The sequence below is a fragment of the Pezoporus occidentalis genome, unplaced genomic scaffold, assembly GCF_034315485.1.
Source record: "Pezoporus occidentalis ecotype Australia unplaced genomic scaffold, CSIRO_AGI_Poc_V1 ctg473, whole genome shotgun sequence".
Classification (NCBI taxonomy): Eukaryota; Metazoa; Chordata; class Aves; order Psittaciformes; family Psittacidae; genus Pezoporus; species Pezoporus occidentalis.
In genome coordinates, this window is record NW_026915806.1 from 1 (window position 1) to 19,425 (window position 19,425).

Below are 19,425 nucleotides of genomic sequence, written 5' to 3' on the forward strand. Positions count from 1 at the left end.
ACGCCTCCTCCTCCCCCCCCCCCCCATCCCGTGTCGGTTCCCCCCCCCCTTTTCCCCTCCATGGCCTCCGGTTGTGACCCCCGGGCAGGCCCCGTTACCCCCCGGTTGATGCCGCTTCGGGCGGCTGCAGCATCCCATCCCCATCCCGCCTCCATGAGGTGTTTTCCTCCTTTCCCGTTCTAACGGCGTTGGCAGGGAAGGCGTTAATCCGTGAGGAAGGAGGTGAGAGCGCGCCCGAACGCCGTTGAGCTTTGTTTGTCTGGGGGGGGGGGGGAAGAGCCGCCCGCCTTCTGAATGGGGTTGAATGGCTCTAAAGCGTTAAACGAGGGCCGGGGGTGAAAGGAAAGCACCCAAATGGAAGGCTTAACAGAGGGAGATCGGTTGTTGGAGCTTAACCGGAGGGGAAAGGGTGGTGGCGAATGGTTATGGGTGCCAGGGCCCCTTTGGAGCCTCGCACTGGAACCGCTTCCTTGGGGTGTATAACACGATTCCAGCTGCAGAAGGATTTGATCCGCGGCACGAACGCCCTTTGGGCGCGTGTTTTTACCACGCTCCTGCTGCCCCACGGGGTGCTTTGTCCGCGGGGATGGTTCCGTGGTTCATGCGGGCTTGATGGCAGCGACGGGAGCGCTCAATGCGTTGTGAAGGGTTCTTTGGGCATAAAGAGGAGGTGGGAAGCTGTGGTGAGGATTAAAACCGGCTTCAATGAGCGCTGCTTGCCTCTACATTAACTCCAGTGCTGCCCGATTCCAGCAGAAACCAAGCTTTATTCTCCCTGGATAAAGTCCTTTGTTGGAATCAGCAGGAGAACGTCTGCTTCTGGAAGGAATTCCCTTCCGGATCCTGGCTTTTTCTTCTGCAGGTGTTAAACAGTGACTGAAGCAAGTCAATCCCTCATCATTGCTCTGTCTGCTTGGCCTTTCCCGAGCTTTACCCCTGGCTCCGGGAGCGCTGTCTTGGGAATCAGGACACATGGTCCGTTTTGAGTTGGTTTTTTTATCCTTTCTCTGCATTTGTTATCCCAAGGGAGGGTGATGGGGACTTATTGGCTTATCCCACTGGGGTTTTTCCTCCTGGGAATGGTTATGGATGTGCTGTGCTTAAGTCCTTAATACCCACACGGCTCATGAGGCACTGAGCTTGTGAATTACCATGTTCTTCAGGGGTACTGAAAGCTTCAGGTGTCTTTGCCTTGAGAACCCGAGGTCTTTGCTTTGAGAACCCGAGGTCTTTGCTTTGAGAACCTGAGGTCTTTGCCTTGAGAACCCGAGGTCTTTGCCTTGAGAACCCGAGGTCTTTGCTTTGAGAACCCGAGGTCTTTGAGAACCCGAGGTCTTTGCTTTGAGAACCCGAGGTCTTTGCCCTGAGAGCCTGAGGTCTTTGCCTTGAGAACCCGAGGTCTTTGCTTTGAGAACCCGAGGTCTTTGCTTTGAGAACCCGAGGTCTTTGCCTTGAGAGCCTGAGGTCTTTGCCTTGAGAACCCGAGGTCTTTGCCTTGAGAACCCGAGGTCTTTGCCTTGAGAACCCGAGGTCTTTGCCTTGAGAACCCGAGGTCTTTGCCTTGAGAACCCGAGGTCTTTGCCTTGAGAACCCGAGGTCTTTGCCTTGAGAACCCGAGGTCTTCGCCTTGAGAACCCGAGGTCTTCGCCTTGAGAACCCGAGGTCTTTGCCTTGAGAACCCGAGGTCTTTGCTTGAGAACCCGAGGTCTTTGCTTGAGAACCCGAGGTCTTTGCCTTGAGAACCCGAGGTCTTTGCTTTGAGAACCCGAGGTCTTTGCTTTGAGAACCCGAGGTCTTTGCTTTGAGAACCCGAGGTCTTTGCTTGAGAACCCGAGGTCTTTGCCTTGAGAACCTGAGGTCTTTGCTTTGAGAACCCGAGGTCTTTGCTTTGAGAGCCCGAGGTCTTTGCCTTGAGAACCCGAGGTCTTTGCTTGAGAACCCGAGGTCTTTGCCTTGAGAACCTGAGGTCTTTGCTTTGAGAACCCGAGGTCTTTGCTTTGAGAGCCCGAGGTCTTTGCCTTGAGAACCCGAGGTCTTTGCTTTGAGAACCCGAGGTCTTTGCTTGAGAACCCGAGGTCTTTGCTTGAGAACCCGAGGTCTTTGGGAACCCGAGGTCTTTGCCTTGAGAACTCAGGTCTTTGCTTTGAGAACCTGAGGTCTTTGGGAACCTGAGCTCTTTGCTTTGAGGAGAAGCTGAGCTCTTTGCTTTGAGGAGAAGCTGAGCTCTTTGCTTTGAGGAGAACCCGAGCTCTTTGCTTTGAGGAGAAGCTGAGCTCTTTGCTTTGAGGAGAAGCTGAGCTCTGCTTTGAGGAGAACCTGAGCTCTTTGCCTTGAGGAGAACCTGAGCTCTTTGCTTTGAGGAGAAGCTGAGCTCTTTGCCTTGAGGAGAACCTGAGCTCTTTGCTTTGAGGAGAAGCTGAGCTCTTTGCCTTGAGGAGAACCTGAGCTCTTTGCTTTGAGGAGAACCTGAGCTCTTTGCTTTGAGGAGAACCCGAGCTCTTTGCTTTGAGGAGAACCCGAGCTCTTTGCTTTGAGGAGAACCCGAGCTCTTTGCTTTGAGGAGAACCCGAGCTCTTTGCTTTGAGGAGAACCCGAGCTCTTTGCTTTGAGGAGAACCCGAGCTCTTTGCTTTGAGGAGAACCCGAGCTCTTTGCTTTGAGGAGAACCTGAGCTCTTTGCTTTGAGGAGAACCCGAGCTCTTTGCTTTGAGGAGAACCCGAGCTCTTTGCTTTGAGGAGAAGCTGAGCTCTTTGCCTTGAGGAGAACCTGAGCTCTTTGCTTTGAGGAGAACCCGAGCTCTTTGCTTTGAGGAGAACCCGAGCTCTTTGCTTTGAGGAGAACCCGAGCTCTTTGCTTTGAGGAGAACCCGAGCTCTTTGCTTTGAGGAGAACCTGAGCTCTTTGCTTTTAAAGCACTGCATTTTGGGCTGAACAGCCTCTGTTTTCCAGAGGTTTTGAGTAGGTCCAAGCTACTTTTGCCTCCTGGATTAACATCACCAAGGTTCTATCCGAGACAGCTTCAAAATGTCAGGAGAGGAGCTCGCTTCTGATCCTGTGGCTGCTGCTGTTTTGTGTTTGATACTGAGCAAAGCTTCCCTGTGCTGGGTTGGCTTCCTCGTCCCACTGTTCTCCAGCTCGGAGCACGCCTGGAGGCAGGAATCAAGCTGGGATCGTGCCTGGGCCAACCAGGAGCTCAATGGTGGCCCTCAGAGCTGGAGGGAAGAAGTGGAGTTCAAGTCAGGCTTTGGGGTGGCTGCAGTTGATGGCTTGGAGGTTTGGCCTTGATTTCCATGCTCTATCTCACCTCAACACCCCCCTCTGCAGCTGGAAAACCACATCCCGGCCTCATCCCACTGGGAAGCGAAGCTGGAAACAGGGACATGCCAACGGTGGGAAAGGAAATAGCTCAGTAATAAGGCTCTGATAAGAGGTGGTGACGTGTCCAGTTCCTGTTTGCTGGGACAGGAGCTCAGAATTCCAGTGGGAAGCGTTCTGGGAGCTTCACCCCCTCCCAACCCCAGGCTCCTGGAGAGGGTGAGGTGTCCTCTGCAGCCTCACTTAGATGGGAAAAGCTTGGTGACATCCAGAGGAAATCTGTGCTTCAAAATTGGGGGGGGTTTGCCCCCAAAAAGAGGGAAGTTTTGGGAAAACTGGAGGTGGCCTCCAAGAAGTGAAAGCTTTGTGAAGTCAGGAGACACCTCCCAAGAGACACAAACGTTCTTTGTAGTGCTGGGACGAGGGGTGATGGGTTTAAACTGGAGCAGTTTAAGCTTGGAGATAGGGAAGCTCTTCCCCATGAGGGTGCTGGGACACTGGGATGGGTTGAATGGAGAAGGTTTGGATGCCCCATCCCTGGCAGTGCTCAAGGCCAGGTTGGATGGGGCTTGGAGCAAGCTGCTCCAGTGGATGGTGACCCTGCCCATGGCAGGGGTTGGAACTGGATGAGCTTTAAGGTCCCTTCACCCCAACCCATTCCATGATCTTTAAGGTGTGGATGGGTTTATAGGTAATAAGTCCAGATTAAACCCCCATTTATCTGCAGGGAAGTGGCAGCCAAGCTCCTGGGAAGTGCTTTAGCACATCCCAGCACATTGGGTTTGATCCCAAGGGTTCGTTTCCGTGCTCTCAAGGTTTCATTGCAGCACAGAGTTCCTCTGGTGCCCTCAGGTGTTGCTGAGCTCACAGAAGGCCCTTCATCCCTGAGGATGCTCATTCCCCCCTGGAAGCTTGGGAATGGTTTCAAGTGGAGACATGAGTTATTTTGGTGAGGAAAACCAAATCTCTGCTGGGAAATAAAGAGCTGGTGACCACGGTGGCATCTGTGGTGCTTCCTTCACCAGTGCTTCACCCACTGCTGATGTGGGGGAGAGCAGGCTGAAGCCACTTCATTAGTGCAATGCTTGCAATTAGTGCTGGGAAGTGGAAGAGCTCCATGTGTTTTACTGGCTCCTGGAATTTGCATTCCTCACCTGGGCTCATGTATGAGGATATCCAGTATTCCCTAGGGAAAAGGATGCTTCTGCTGGCACAGCACAACTGGACCGTCTGTTCTCAGTGTTGGTTCTGTTCCTTGGATGGCTTATCCCAAAGGTTTTTCTCCTCATGGAATCGTGGAGTGGGTTGGGTTGGGTTGGGAAGGACCTTAAAGCTCATCCAGTCCCAACAAAGCATCAGGCAGCTCCAAGCAATGAAAAGCAGGAGCAAGGCTCTAAAGACTTGGATGGGTTGAGGGTCCTTTAGGGGAAGAACCAAGGCCTGGGCCAGCAGCAGAGGTGATGCTTTAACAGCTCCCTTCTTTCCCTTGCAGGTTATGGCACTTGGAACACTGGAGCCACCAACACTCAAGGTGAGGTTTGTGTCTCTGAGAGTAGAGCTTACTTTTAATTCTTTGTCAGAATAATGGGATGCAGGAGCACTTTATTCCACCTTTCATCTCTTCTACCTATTTTAAGTCATTTGAAGTGATTTAAAATCATTTCTGCTTCCTCTGGTACCATGAAACACAATTCTGGGGGTGATGAACATGCTGGGGGGGGGTTAGTGCTGCAAACAAAGCCTGTCCAAGGCTATTTGGGACTTTGGGCTCCCTCTTGCCCAGCCTAAACAGCAACAGCACCACCAAAATACCCCCAAAAGTGATAGTTTGAAAAAACATCTGCAGTTTTACTGCTTCTTGAGGGGGTTTATAGAATGTTTGAGCTGTTTTCAAGTGTAAAATATTCAAAAGTGCTTCAAGAAACATGTAAAAATCTATGAATTATCCATGACATTTCCCTAATCAGCTCTTGGAAGTCCCGATTTCCTCCTTCCCATCCTTCTTACCAGTGATTAAACTTGAATTAGATCCATTGCACCTCTCAGCTTTTGACTTTGTGGCTTTGGAGGCTGAGCCACCCTTTTCTTTCTGCCCCCTTCAGGTACCTATGGGACGAATGCGACGAGCTGGCAAGGTATGTGCTGACTACAACTGTTAACCTCGGGGTTTGGGGTGCTCTGCTCAGGCTCTGCAGCTCTCTTCCACCTCCTGCACTGTGTCTGCTCCACATTGGGGTGCAGAACTCTCCTCCTCACTGATTCAGGTCTTTCCTTTTGCCTTGCTTCGTGGTTGTAGCTCTTTCTTAGGCCCATGGAGCATCACAAAGCTCTGTCCTGGTGGCTGTGCCTTACAGCAGGGAAATTACCTTGTGGATGAAAATAGGAATGGGAAATTACCTTCCCATCTCCATTTCTCCCTTGGTCTTGGACAGCCAGATGGCTGCAGTAATGAACTGATTTATTGATTCATAAAATGGTTAATATCAATTTCCCCTCCAAACCCAAGGTTTGCCCTTGGAATCTGGCAGCTTGGCCGTACACAACCCACTGCCACGGGCAGGGGCACCTTCCACTAGAGCAGCTTGCTCCAAGCCCTGTCCAGCCTGGCTTTGAACAGGGATGCTTCATCCAAACCTTCTCCATCCAGCCCATTCCAGTGTCCCAGCACCCTCATGGGGAAGAACTTCTTTATCTCCAAGCTGAACTTCCCTGCTCCAGTTGGAACCCATCACCCCTTGTCCTATCCCTGATGAAGCTCCCTCTCCACATCCTTGGAGCCCCCTTCAGACCCTGGTCTCCATGCAGCTTCTCTTCTCTCAGCCTGGCTCCATGTGGGAGCTTCTCCAGCCTCTGCTCCAGCAGCTCCATGTCCTTATGTTGAGGACCCACACAGTTGAGGCTTGGGGCAGAGGAATCATGGCTCTTCCCCTGTTTTAGAACCCACCTTTCACTTCAAGGAGGTCAGATCCATGCCCGGTGGGATCTATCCACATCCAAACTCTTCCTCCTGTGTCTGTCACATGGAATTAACACCCATGTCCTTCCCCTTTCCTGCCAGGCTATGAGGGCTACGACTACTACAACACCCAAACCACCGCCGCCAACACCGCAGCCTCCTACAACTACGCTCCTGCCAGCTCCAGCAGCTGGGAAACCCACAAAGCTTCGGATCTGAGCCTCAATGCTGATGTCGGCTCTTCCATGCACATCAGCTCCTACGGCCCCGAGCACTCCGCCAACGAGAACTCGGATTCCATCATCGCCAAGATCAACCAGCGCCTGGATATGCTGTCGAAGGAGGGCAGCGGTGGCACGGGGGACGGGTTGGAAGACCAGGAGAGGTGATTCTGCACCTTGCTTATGTTTCCTAGGGCTAACTATGGCTTTTCATGTCACTGCAGTTGCAATAGGGCAAAGAACCGGGTTCTGTCCTCGGGCCGCAACAGCCCCGTGCGATGCTCCAGGCTTGGGGAAGAGCAGCTTGGAAGCTGCACATGGAAAAAGAGCTGAGAGTGTGGATTGATGGTGCTGGACATGAGCTTGTGCTCGTCAGCACCAGTGTGGCAGCAGGGATTGTGCCCCTGCACCGGGCACTGGTGGGGCTGCAGCTTGAATGTGGTGTCCAGTTCTGGACCTCTTGCTCCAAGAGAGACGTTGAGGTGCTGGAGCAGGGCCTGGAGCACAAGTGTGCTGGGGAAGGGCTAAGGGACATGGAGGGGGGGTCAGTCTGGAGAAGAGAAGGCTCAGGGGAGACCTGATCGCTCCCTACAAGTGCCTGACAGGAGGATGGAGCCAGGAGGGGCCGGGCTCTGCTCCCAAGGAACAAGGGATGGGACAAGAGGAAACGGCCTCAAGCTGCACCGGGGCAGGTTTAGATGGAGCTGAGGAACAATTCCTGCCCCAAAGGGTGCTCAGGCATTGGAACAGCCTGGAAGTGTTCCCAACCCCTGTAGACAAGTCCCTTATGACACTGGATAGTGGTAGGCTTGGCAGTGCTTGGAACGTTTGGACCGAATGAGAACGACACGGGATACAAAAAGTGATGGATTTGCAGGGATTAATGGTACTTTAATTGTGGTTTTTCTGGCCCAAACCGCCCGGATTGGGATGCAAACTGGATGCAAACCCCTGTGTGAAGGGTGGGAATGTCACCCCTGGTGCTGACCATCCTCTCCTCCCGCAGCTCTTTCAGATACGAGTCCTTCGACTCCTACGACTCGAGGTCCTCCATGAACGACCGGGACATGTATCGCCCCGGCTACGACTACGGCGACGTCGGCGCCGACCGGAACGATTCCTTTGGGAGCCAGTTTGACCGCAGGGATCAGTCACGTACCAGAGGGAACAACTACGGGCTCCTACGGGGCCGGGCTCAGAACCGCATCCAGAACCGCGGGCGACTCAACGCCTTCAACCGCAGCGAGCACTTCATGCCCTCGTCCAGCTCCGAGCGCCTCTCGGCCCGTTGGAATGAGCTGAACTACATGGGAGGGCGTGGGATGGGGGGGGCCGGATCCAACAGGCTCCCTTCCCTCTTTTCCCAAGCCCTTGTTCCCGATTATGGTGACTACGGAGATTACGGCGACTACGGCGACTATGGGGATTACGGCGACTATGGCGACTACGGCGATTACGGTGACTACGGAGACTATGACTATGGCATGATGGGGATGTCGGGCATGGGAATGGGACGGTATGGGAATATGCCGTATGGAATGGGGAGGCAACGGAACAGAGACAGGATGGGGTCGGTGCCCTGGCACATGAACACGCTCATGGTAAGTTGTCGCCGTCGGGTTTGGTTTTTGGTCAGGGTTGGGTGTTGCTTCCCTCTGGGGGTTGGCTGGAAAGTGGAGTCCTTTGGGAAGCATGAGCCTTAATTCGTGGTGCTTCCATGAATTATTCCACTGTGGAATAATTCACCTTTTCCTGAACAGGGATGGGTACCACTGAGCTTGTTTAGATCCATTTGCAATCAAAACAGAGCCTCTGAATGCTTCCCCCCATCCCAGATCCGCTCACTATAACCTAGCTACAAAATCCTTTTATAACCAAAGCCACATCTTGCTGCAGAAAAAATTATGGACTCAGGGATCAATGGGATCAGACAAAAGCCATTTATTACAAAGCATCTATCCTTTTTATACTGTTGTCTGCATCTGCTTACAATGGCTTGCTGTATTATAATCGGATACATACTCTTGTAGCACCCAGCAACTACTGCTACATATACAATAGCTGGCTGTATTATATTTGGATACATCTACAATAGCTTGCTGTAGTATAATTAGATACATATTCAATAGCTTGCTGTATTGTGATTGGATACATACACAATAGCTTAGTATATTATACTTTGATACATCTTCTTGCAGCATACAGCAGCTAGTATACAATTGATCAAAGAAGCGTATGGGAACTTAACCTTTTAAAACTTGCTAACAGTTCACTGTTTTGTATCTTGGCACATTCCAGTTTCTTCTTGTCTTGCTTGCACCGTTCCTTTTGCTCCCTCACCCATGTCCTCCTTCATCCTCGGTTCATGTCGAGCTCCACGGAGGCACTTGCTGACTTGGGAACGTGGCCGTTATTCTTTGCTAACAATCCATCCACAACATCTGCAGGGTCTCAGGAACATGGTGGAACACATGGGTGGAACGCTTTGGTTTTTGAAGCTTCTCTTAGTGCCTCAAGGTGATTGATCCCAATGATTCCTTTCCCCTTCAGCCCAAGAGAAGAGGGTTCCGGAACCGTTCCGGAGGGCGGTCGGATGGAGAGGGGGGAGGACGCAAGAGGAAACAGTCCCAGAGCGGGGACGAGCCTGACAGCAAACAGGCAAAGACTGACAGTGAAGGAGATGACACCGACAACGGTACGAGCCCAGTTTGGGCCATTTTCCTCTGGTTTTAAGTGTTTTCTCTTTCATCTGACTGAGAATCGTTCCATTTCAAAGCTGGGGGGGGTTTGAGGATTGATTAGGGGAGTGTTAAGTGGGACAAACCCCCCTCCCCAGCACCAACTTAAACAGTCCTTCTTTTGCACAGCAGATGAGGGAGAAGGAGAGGACAAATCAGGAGATGAAGCAGACAAAGGTGTAAGTATCCTTGTTTTCTATCAGTCTTTGTGGGAACGTGCTCCGAGGGCTGGAGCAGCTCGGCTCTGGAGCCAGGCTGGGAGAGCTGGACTGGGTCAGCCTGGGGAAGAGAAGGCTCCTGAAGGGGAGACCTTAGAGCAGCTTCAGTGCCTGAAGGGGCTGCAGGAAAGCTGTAGAGGGGCTGGAGGGGGCTTGTACAGCATTCCTTGGAGCAGCCACAGATGTAAAGCTTGATAGTAGGAAGCAATACTTTGTGGTGACATAGAGGAAGTAACACTTTGTGTTTCTCTTTTCCAGGAGGACAGGAATCGGGGTGATTTCATGGAGCAAGGTAGGGATTTACCCCCTCCCACAGCCCCCTGGAGTAACCCCATCACTTCAGCTGGTTTGGGATTGTCATCTCCAGTCAGGACCCATCAGCCCCAGGCACGTTGCACCCTTCTGCCTTGGGGTAAACCACATGTGGGGCTTGAGTTGCTGCTTTTAGGTCGTTTTCAGGGTGGGAGCTGAGGTGTAGCTGGATGTTAAGGCTCTTTCTGATGCCCAGAGGCTTCTTTACCTGACAACGCGTCAGGTGAATTGTTCCCTGAGTCCTTTGAGGCTGATGGGCCTTGGACTTGGTGCTTTCTACCCCAAAGCACTGCAGAGATGAGGTCTGCTGGAGCTGCAGTTCCCAGTAATTACAACAACTGCCTGAGAGCTCAGGAAGAGGCTGCTGCTTCCCTGTGGTTGGAAGTTGGTTTGGGAGAGGGAGAGCTTCCAGAGGCTGGTTGTGATTTCCCAATGCTGAGGGAACACAGGGATTGAGCCCCAGAATTCCTCACCCAGTCCAGTGGGTGACGGGGAGCAGAGTAACTCTGATTTATTCCTCAGCATCAGGAGATGGCTGTGAGGATGATGATGAGGAGATGAAAAAGAAGAGGGAGAAGCAGCGGAGAAGAGACCGGATGCGCGATCGCGCCATGGACAGGTAGGAGCAGTGATAAACAGGTCCCTTGCCAGCATTATTCCATGTGAACAGGGGAATCTCCTGGGGGGGGTCTTATTGTGGGGCTCTGCACTCTGATTTCAGCAGGTTTTCACCCATTTTTGTGTGGTTTGGGATTGTTTTGAGATGAGGAACATACCATGGGGTTTCATACATGGGTCAGCATAGAGTAGTAAGTCCAGAAAGGTATTTAAGAGGCTGTGTATGCACTTATACACTCTGCACTTACACATGTATCTTTAGCTCATTCATTGCTTTATTTTATAGCATTATAAAGGCTGTATATAGCAAAACACAAGGCTGTATCTGCAGCTTTGCTATAAAACAATACATTTAATGAGCTAAAGACAAGATGAAGCAGCCACGTGGCACCAGTGTTTCTCTATCGGGTGCCAGGGATCTGCACATCCAAGAGCGCCCATGAATTTAGCCCATAGCTTTTAAACTCACCCAGGGTTTTAGCATCCACTCCCATAACATAAAGCTTTGAGGAGAAGGAGTTGCTGTTCAATCTGTGCAGGTTCTACCATGATTACAGTGGTCCAAAATGGGGTAAAACTGGGGGGTTTGTGGTACTTGGAACAACAATGAGGTATAAAACCACGCCAGGGGTGGTGATGGTCCTTATCTTAATGTTATTCCTCATCTGTGGTTGTGACTTCTCTGCTTAGGATCCAGTTTGCCTGTTCTGTCTGCAAGTTCCGCAGCTTTGAGGAAGAGGAGATCCAGAAGCATCTCCAGAGCAAATTCCACAAGGAGACCTTGAGGTTCATTGGTACCAAGCTCCCGGATAAAACAGTGGAGTTCCTGCAGGTAGGTGGGATGCTGGCGTAGCTCAACCCTTCCCTGCGTCCATACTGGGATAGGAAGGCTTCATTTAGGGTCACTGGGCTTCGTTTGGTCCACCCAGAGCTGAGGAAGACGATGAAGACCCAGGGAGTGGTTGTGTTTTGGGGGCATTTATCAAAGATTTGGGATCTCCCACAGGGAATCTGATGGTGACATGGGAACAGGCTTCTGTTTGGCTCCGGTTTGATCTTTCCATCTCTGTTATAACATGGCAGGGAAGGGAGAACCTTGGCCTCATCTAGTTCATTCCCCAACCACAGGCTTCCCTGTGGGTATTCCCTAGGGAACTCATTTCCCTTTGGAGCTCCTTGGTCATCAGTGGAGGACACTGGGTTTTCTCCTCTTCCTTCCAGGAATACATCGTCAACAGGAACAAGAAGATCGAGAAGCGGCGCCAGGAGCTGACCGAGAAGGAGGGCACAAAGCAGAAGCCAGATCCTTTTAAGGGTAAATCTATGTCCAGAGACAGAGGCAGTGTGCAAGGAAGGAAAGACAAAGGTGCTGGTGTGGTTGGTTGGGAGCAATTTGAGCCATCCAGCTGCAGGTTCTGGGTGGCTTTTGCCAGCACTGAGAAACAAATGGACTTGATGGAGAAAAGGAAGCGCCCGGCACCGCTGGGAGCTCTCAAGCAGCAGGTTCCTGAGGCTTGTGCAATGTCAGGTGCTAAAATGAAGGTTAAAAGGGGAAAATACCCCAAAAGTGTTGATTTTTGAGGCTGTTTGGTTAACGCAGCTGGATTCTGTGGTCGTTCTTTAAGTGCTAAGGTTGATCTGTTGGGGCAGTGAGGGTGATGGGGAAAGATCCCTTGTGCCATTGGGAGTGATGAGTGGAGTTGAGTTAAGCTCCAGGGAGAAAAGCTGAGCCTAGGAAGAGTGGAGGAATGAACCCAGCACTGGGGGGGGGAAGCTTGATTTGTCCCTTCCAGCCTTAAATAAGTGGATTTGGGAGGGAAAACCAGCCTCGGGTGAGTCGATCACTTTGTACCCCAGGCTGTTATCCCCATCTGTCCTCCTCCTCCACTTGGGTACTGTGTTGGGGTGATCTGGTTTAGAGCAGAGGAACTGTCCTGCCCATCTTAGAGCAGCATATGGGATGCTTTTCTGTCTTGGAAAGCAGACACTGGAAGGAATAGGAGTCCTGGATTAGTGTGACAGTAGTGCCTGAGACATCCACCAGCTGACCATGTCCCTTGGCTTATGGCTGACATCTTCTTGTCTCTGTAGGCATTGGCCAGGAGCACTTCTTCAAGAAGATCGAGGCAGCTCACTGCATGGCCTGTGACATGTTAATTCCTGCACAGAACCACCTCCTCCAGAGGCACCTGAGATCTGCTGATCACAACAGGAACCGCAGGGTAAGCGATGCCTTCACCTCCATGGGTCCCGGCGCTCCAGGTTGGTTTGTGGCTTCAAAAAGCCCTCCTCAGAGGGTCTCTGAACACAGCACGACGTGAAGCTGCTGCCCAGGGGCTTGTGGGGCACTTGCAGATGGGCTGAGCAGGGTTTGTTGGAACACAAGTGGATGAGAAATGGGGAAATGAGCACAGAAAGGGATGTTGAAAGGGGAACGTGGTGTTTCTCATGCGTTGGCAGCTTGGCCAGTGCAGGCTGAATCACAGAATGGTTTGGGTTGGAAAGGACTTCAGATCATCCAGTTCCAACCCCCCCTGCCATGGGCTGGGACACCTCACACTAAACCATGGCACCCAGGGCTCCATCCTTGAACACTGCCAGGGATGGAACATTCACAGCTTCATCAGGCAACCCATTCCAGTGCCTCAGCACCCTCACAGTAAAGAACTTCTTCCTTTTATCCAGCCTGAACTTCCCCTGTTTCAGTCTGAACCCATCGCCCCTTGTCCTATCGCTCCAGTCCCTCTCCAGCATCCTTGTAGCCCCCTTTAGACCCTGAGCTCTCCACACAGCTTCTCCTCTTGAGGCTGACCAGCTCTAGTGTGTGTGCAGGACCTTGCTCTTGGCTTGGTTGAGCTTCATGAGCCTGGCATTGACCACCTCCCAAGTGTGTCCGGATCCCTGTGGATCCCATCCTTTCCTGTTTCCAACAGAGGTTCGTTCCTTTCACAGATGGCTGCAGAGCAGTTCAAGAAAACCAGTTTACACGTGGCTAAGAGCGTCCTGAATAACAAACACATCGTGAAGATGCTGGAAAAATACCTCAAGGTGAGTGGGTCAGGAAGCTGGCAAGTGGTGCCGAGCTCCTGGAGCAGCGCGGAGCTGCGGGTCGGTGACGGGACGTCTGCCTGCATCCGATGGGGATGAACGTAGGTTCCTCTCTGCTGCCTTTTGCTCTCTCAATCCCGGGTCTGGTTTCTTCTCTTCCATAGGTGCTTATTTTACACTTTTCGTGCTTTTTCGGTTTGCTTTGTGTTCATGTATTGAACCCGCAGATGTGGCAAGCAGCATTCCCAGCCTCAATCCTGAATCCATCCAAACCGAGACCGTAATTAAAGAAACCAAAGTAGCCAAAGGAATTCCACTTCCCCCCCAGGCCACCCCTCGAGCTGGGGCCTTTGGAAGCGACACACACACACACACATATACACCAGGCTCCCCCCCCACCCTGCCCCACAGTGAGCGTGCGGGTCGGGAAGCCACCCCTTGACTCCCACTGGGATTGAATCCAACGTGGATGGCGCCTGCTCCATCCCCTGCACTGGGAGAGAGGGGGAGTTTGTACCCTGTGTAAAGAGCTGGGCTTGGCGGCGCTCCCAGCAGCTCCAAGGGACACAGCACCCCGAGGTGGGTGCACCCCATTCCCGTGCGTTGAAACACCCTTCTTAGCACCCCCCCCCTCCCATTTATATTCCCCCTCCTTCCTCTTCCCTTGGGAACATTTAATGAGCTGACCTTCAGAGCCGAGACCGGAGCACGAGGAGAGGGCAGGGGAGGGTTTGCTTAAGCCCAAACCAGCGTTCGGAATTCCAGAAGGAAGCCTGGAAGGCAAACGCAGTCTTCAGAGCATGGGGGGGGTTTAACCCCGCTCCATGTGGGAATGCCGGGTGCTTATTCCCGGCCTAAAGAGCGGGTTGAACGGGCTGAGACCCGCATCCAAGAGAGAGAGGAAAGGTCGCAACCTCCTCCGCTGGGCGAAGATGAAAAGAAGCACTTGTGGCTACTTGCTGGTTCCCTGGGAATCCGGGACCAGCCCAGGATCCGGCGGGACAACCCCTCGGTTGCAGCCTGGCAGACGAGGGCTCACAAGAGCTGCCATGGGGCAGCAGATGCTTCCCCTTGTGTGTGTGTGTTCCCCCCCCCCAAGCCCCGGTGCTGAGGGCAAGGACGAGGAGGAGGGGGGGGGGAGAAAGCCCAAAATCCAGCCCCAAAGCAGTAACATCCCCATTAAACCCCTTCAAAACTGCGACTCCAACCCCACTGGGTCCAGTGCAAAGAGACTCCGAGCTGGGAGCTTGTCCCAGGATTGGGCCGGCTCGGCCCTGCCGCGGCCTCTCATCCCCGTTGACCAGGAGGGTGAGGTAAAAAAAAAACCAAACCCCTGCGGTACCCTCAGGAGGTGAAAACCTCCCGGATTGTCTCCACGACTTAAAAAAAAAAACACCAAAAAAAAAAAAAGCAAAGAAATTAAAAAGTTAAATTAACCCCCTTCTCCCCCCAAAACCACTGGAACCACTCAAGTGCAACTCCATCTACCCCTGCCAGGGTCCGCAGGCACGGCCACATCTCCCCATGAGCAACGGTATCAAAGGCTGCCGGCAGATCTAAATGAATCCCGGGCTCCTGAGCTTTGGCCAGCGGCAGGAGGAGATCTTCGGAGCCATCCCAGCACGGTCTCCGTATCATTCCCAGGTGCAAAACCAGGCTGAAAAGGGGTGGAGGAAAATCTGAGGATTGCAGGTAATGCCAAGAGCCGCCTTCGCCATAAAAAAAAACCAACCCCATGCTCTCGGCACAGCTCCTGCCCAGGGGCGAGACTTAAAACTCAAGACTTGGGGCCGCATCAAGAGATGAGTTCTTGACCATCGGCCTAAAGATTCCTCCTCCTCCGGGATGGCGGGACACCCTCGCCTTTCCCATGGGAAAGCCGGGAGAGCCTCCACCACGAGTGGACTTCACAGAGCCCCTTTCCCGATAGATCTGAGCGGCGATAACGGACGTTGGGGTCCAGATCGCGAGGTTGAGGGTTGAGTTTGGTTTTTGCCTCCCTCTTCCGTAGTTCTCCCCGTCAGCTCCATAGGGCTCAGCAACCACATTCCTGAGCCCGGGAAGAGAGGAACGGTGAGGTTTTCTCCTCCGTCTGCATGGATCTTCTCGCGTGGAGGCAGCCAGCCTGGGCTGAATGGGATCCAGGCGGATCTTAACCCCAGGGTGTGGGGTTGTGGGAGGGGGAAAGGAGGAAGGATCCGGAGAGGTTTTTTCCTCCTGTCCGGAAAACGAAGCCCTCTCCCTGCCCCACGGCAGTCGATCCGCTCACGTGTGAGGTTTGCGTTTCCCCTGCGAGTTGGGGGGAGCCAAACAAAATAGGGAATTTCAGGAATTTGCCCTCGGATTTGCAGCCTGGGTGCGCGTGGGGCAGCTCCTCGCTGGCAAGGTCATGCTCATAGAGCAGCAACATCCCTCCTTTGACCTCCACCTCTGGGAATGTGAGCAGAGCCGCCCCCCACACCACCCCGATGCCTGCAGGGAGCGGGGCTGGGATCCGCAGCAAAGGTAACGAGGTGACAATTCCAACCTAAAATCCAACAAAACGCACCCAAAAAAGCCCCCCAAAATCCCCAAACCTGGCGGGTTTTGGGGTCCCCGCGAGGGCTCTGAGGTCGCGTCGCATCTGGATCCCTCCGTCTCTCGCGACACACTAAAAGGCGGGATGGAAACCTGGAGGCGCCGCCGCAATTCCCACCGAGGGAAGGGGAATCCGCCCGGCAGCAGCTCTGAGCCGGGGGGCCGCGGGCTTGAGGAATTCCCTTTGGATTTGACTCGTCTTCACTTAGATCCCAAATTCCTCCCGGGTGAGGAGCGGAGCCGTAGCGCAGGGTCCGTCCCCGGTGCCCGCGGCGCCTTGTGGGACCTTTAATATTTCACTGGCTCTTTTCCACTCCTTCCAGGTGTGGGATCATTTGTTTTCCCTGCAAATCCTTTGGGATTTTCCATGATGGAGATCTCTTTTAATTACCGTTTCCACCATGCCCAGAGCGGGCCGTCGCCAAGCCGATTTCCACTCGCTATAAACCTCCTGTCCCGTGTGTTCCCGGCGGAGATTCCCGTTGCTCCCTGACTCCTTGTCTCTTTTCCCCCTCTCTTTTCCCGCAGGGAGAAGATCCCTTTACAGATGAAATCACGGATCAAGACGTGGATGAAGCTTTGGAAGGGGGAGACGGCGCCGGGGAAGGAGCGACCGAAGCCACCGCGGCCGCCACCGCTGAGGTCTCCCAGGAAGGGGAAGGAGGAAGCGGGGAAGCGCCGGAAGCAGCCGAACCTTCCCAAGAGTTTTCCAAAGCTGAGGAATTCCTTAAGAAGTTGGGGGAGCAGCAGGATCAACCCCCCAAACCGCTCCTGATGCCCCCGTTCCTGCAAGACGACGAGCTGGAAGCGGAGGAGATGACATCGGAGGTGACGTCGGAAGCGGCGCCGCCGTCGGAAGCGCCCGAAGAGCCCCCAAAATCGGTGGTTTCTCCCCAAAACGAAACTGAGGATTGCGCAGGAAAAGAGGAGGAGGAGGAAGAGGAGGAAGCGGCCGGTAGGAGTGAGGAGGAAGAGGAGGAAGAGGCTCCAGCGGCAGCCACGGAGCCGCAACCGGAGTAACTGTGAATGGGTGCGAAGGTGATGGTAGAGGCTGTGATTCTGGGTTGATGATGAGGGTGATTAATTAGAGTTTGATTAATTAGGGGGGGGTGTGTTAATTAAAGGGGAAGGGCCCAGCCATGGCCTTGAGGAGCTTCCCTCATCCCAGTAGCAATTCCTTCCTGCAAATCCCTCTCGTTTGTGGTGGTGTTTTAGGATGGAAAACGCAGGATCCAGCCCCAAGAAACCCGGGAGTTGTTGGGGGGGGGGTGGGGGGGGGAGGGTTTTAGAGCAAATGAATAAAAGCATCGATTGGATCCCGGCGGCTCCTTGGGTCTGGAATGCCGGCGCCTCATCCCCCTAAATCCGCTGTTTTGGGGGACTTTTCAGTTGGTTTCATCCCAAAAAAAGGGAGATTTCCCCCCCCCCCCCCCTTTGGGGAATGCGTTCATCCCAGTCCTGCCCTCACACGTTGGGGCTGGCCCACATTTGTTGGGATTCCCGCTGGGAATGGGGCCGGGGTTCATTTTGGGGGCAGAAAGTTGTTTTACACCCCCCAAAAAAAAAACAAAACAAAAAAAAACCTTTTTCCAGGAGAATTTGCAGTTGTTCTCTGCACCCATTTCCCAAAGGATTCACCCCAAAACCCATGGCTGCGAGTTGGGGATTTATCAGCCGGACACGGAGTAAATCCTTTGGGTTTTTTTTTTTTCCCCCAAAATCCCCCCTCTTTTTTTTTTTTTATCTTTTTAGCCCCATAAATGCAACCAACATCTCACCGTGCCCCGCGGTGACGTCACACACCCGCGCGCCCGCCCCGGTGACGTCACGCCGGGGAGGGGGGGGGCGTGCCGCGGGTGCGCCGTGACGTCAGGCGCAGCGCGGTGAGGTCAGTGCGGCGCCGCTGCCGGACCCGCTGCCCCTCGGTACCCGGTTCCTCCCCCTCCCCCTCCCTCCTCTTCCTCCTCCTCCTCCTCCTCCCCTCCCCCAATTCCCCCCTCCCCCCCCCGCCTTCCTTAGCGCTACCGGTACCGGGACCCGCCCGGCCCCGCCCCCACCTGAGGTAAGAGCGGGGCCCGGTGAGGGCAGCGGCGGCGGTGGGGGCTGGGCCGGCACCGGCGGTGATGGGGGAGGGGGGGGGAAAGGGGTGGGGGTTGGGTACCGGTGAGGGACGGAGAAGGGGAGACGGGAAGTGGGGGGGGGTTCGGGATTCACCAACGCCTCATACGTCGCCCCGCCGGCGTAACCCGCATTGCGTAATGCGGCCGCTGCGTCAGGGAGGCCTACGTAAAGTGCGTGCGCGGAGCCCGCCCGTAGGTTTGAGGCCTAGCTTACGACAACGGCGTAAAGGGGGGGGGGGGCAGTCACGCGCCGGCTGCGTAGGCCGCTGCGCAAAGCGGTGGAGGGAGGGGGTGTGCGGAATCTCCGCTCTTTACGCACTTTGCGTAACCCCCCTCGAGAGCACTGCGCTGGCTGTGTTACGCCGCTTGCGTAAAGGCCGGCGCCGTAGCTACGGCGTTTACGTCGGTGGGAAGGCGTCTCTGCGCTGTTAGCGTAGCCGTTGCGCGGAGGGGGGGGCGGGGAGCGGGTTCGCGTTACGCCGTTGTCGTGCCGGTACGCAGAGTGCGTGCGGTGGGGCGGGGCCGGGCGGGCGGCGCGGGGGCACTTCCTGCCGCCGCCATTTTGTCGGCGGACGGGAGGAGGAAGCGGCGGCTCCTGCGCGGAGGCAGCGGCCAGGCCCGGCCCGGCCTCAAGGCTCTCGGTGAGTGACGCCGCCGTTCACCGGTCCCTCACCGAGCCCCGCAGTACGACGGCGGCGGCGGGGAGGGGGGGTGGTGGAACCGGGAACCGGGCCTAGCGCTGGTGGAAGGGGGAGGCCTGCCGTTAGGCCTTAGGCCGCTCGCCTCCGCCCAGGCCCTGCGGCCGCTCGCTGAGGTGGGGCAGGAGACGGGGGGGGGGAAGCGGACAACGGGCGCGATGGGAGCCGGGGAGCGAAGCGAATGGGGCCGGGAGGCGATGGGCACCGCGCCGGTGTCCTTGGGCGGAGGGGGGGGGGGTAACGGTGTAAGCGTCCAGCGGGGCGGGTTGGGGCTTTTCGCCTCCATCTCCCCGCGTTTATTCGCGGTTTGAGGTGGGTTTTCCGGTTGTTTTGCCACTTTGGGTCCTTCCGGAGCCGCTGTCGGGTGGGTTTGGGAAGGGGGACGCCGGGTTGGTGCGGCGGGGATTGCCCTCAGGCCGCTCCCCTTCCCAATTGCGCGTTGGCTGTGGGAGATACGGCTTGGAGCGGCCGATTAACAACAGGGAGGCAAAACCCAGCTCCCATCACCATCAACCAGCGCAGCCGCAGCCACCCCGCTGCTTCCCGGTTGGTTTCCCGATGCTTTCCAATCCTCAAAGCTTCACGAAGAGTTCTCATTTCCCAGA

At 54.5% G+C, this 19,425-nt stretch overlaps 1 protein-coding gene across 1 annotated transcript; it reads left to right on the plus strand.

Annotated features, from left to right (window-relative positions):
• Positions 1–4,250: 4,250 nt before the first annotated feature.
• AKAP8 (A-kinase anchoring protein 8) lies at positions 4,251–17,164 on the plus strand. The gene is made up of 13 exons (XM_062636246.1): positions 4,251–4,263; positions 4,807–4,845; positions 5,417–5,449; positions 6,373–6,655; positions 7,498–8,092; positions 9,042–9,186; positions 9,359–9,406; positions 10,282–10,378; positions 11,068–11,209; positions 11,599–11,692; positions 12,469–12,599; positions 13,330–13,425; positions 16,531–17,164. Exons 1-13 carry the CDS (start codon positions 4,251–4,253, stop codon positions 17,020–17,022), a joined length of 2,208 nt encoding a protein of 735 aa, XP_062492230.1. The 3' UTR covers positions 17,023–17,164.
• The last annotated feature ends 2,261 nt before the right edge of the window (positions 17,165–19,425 follow it).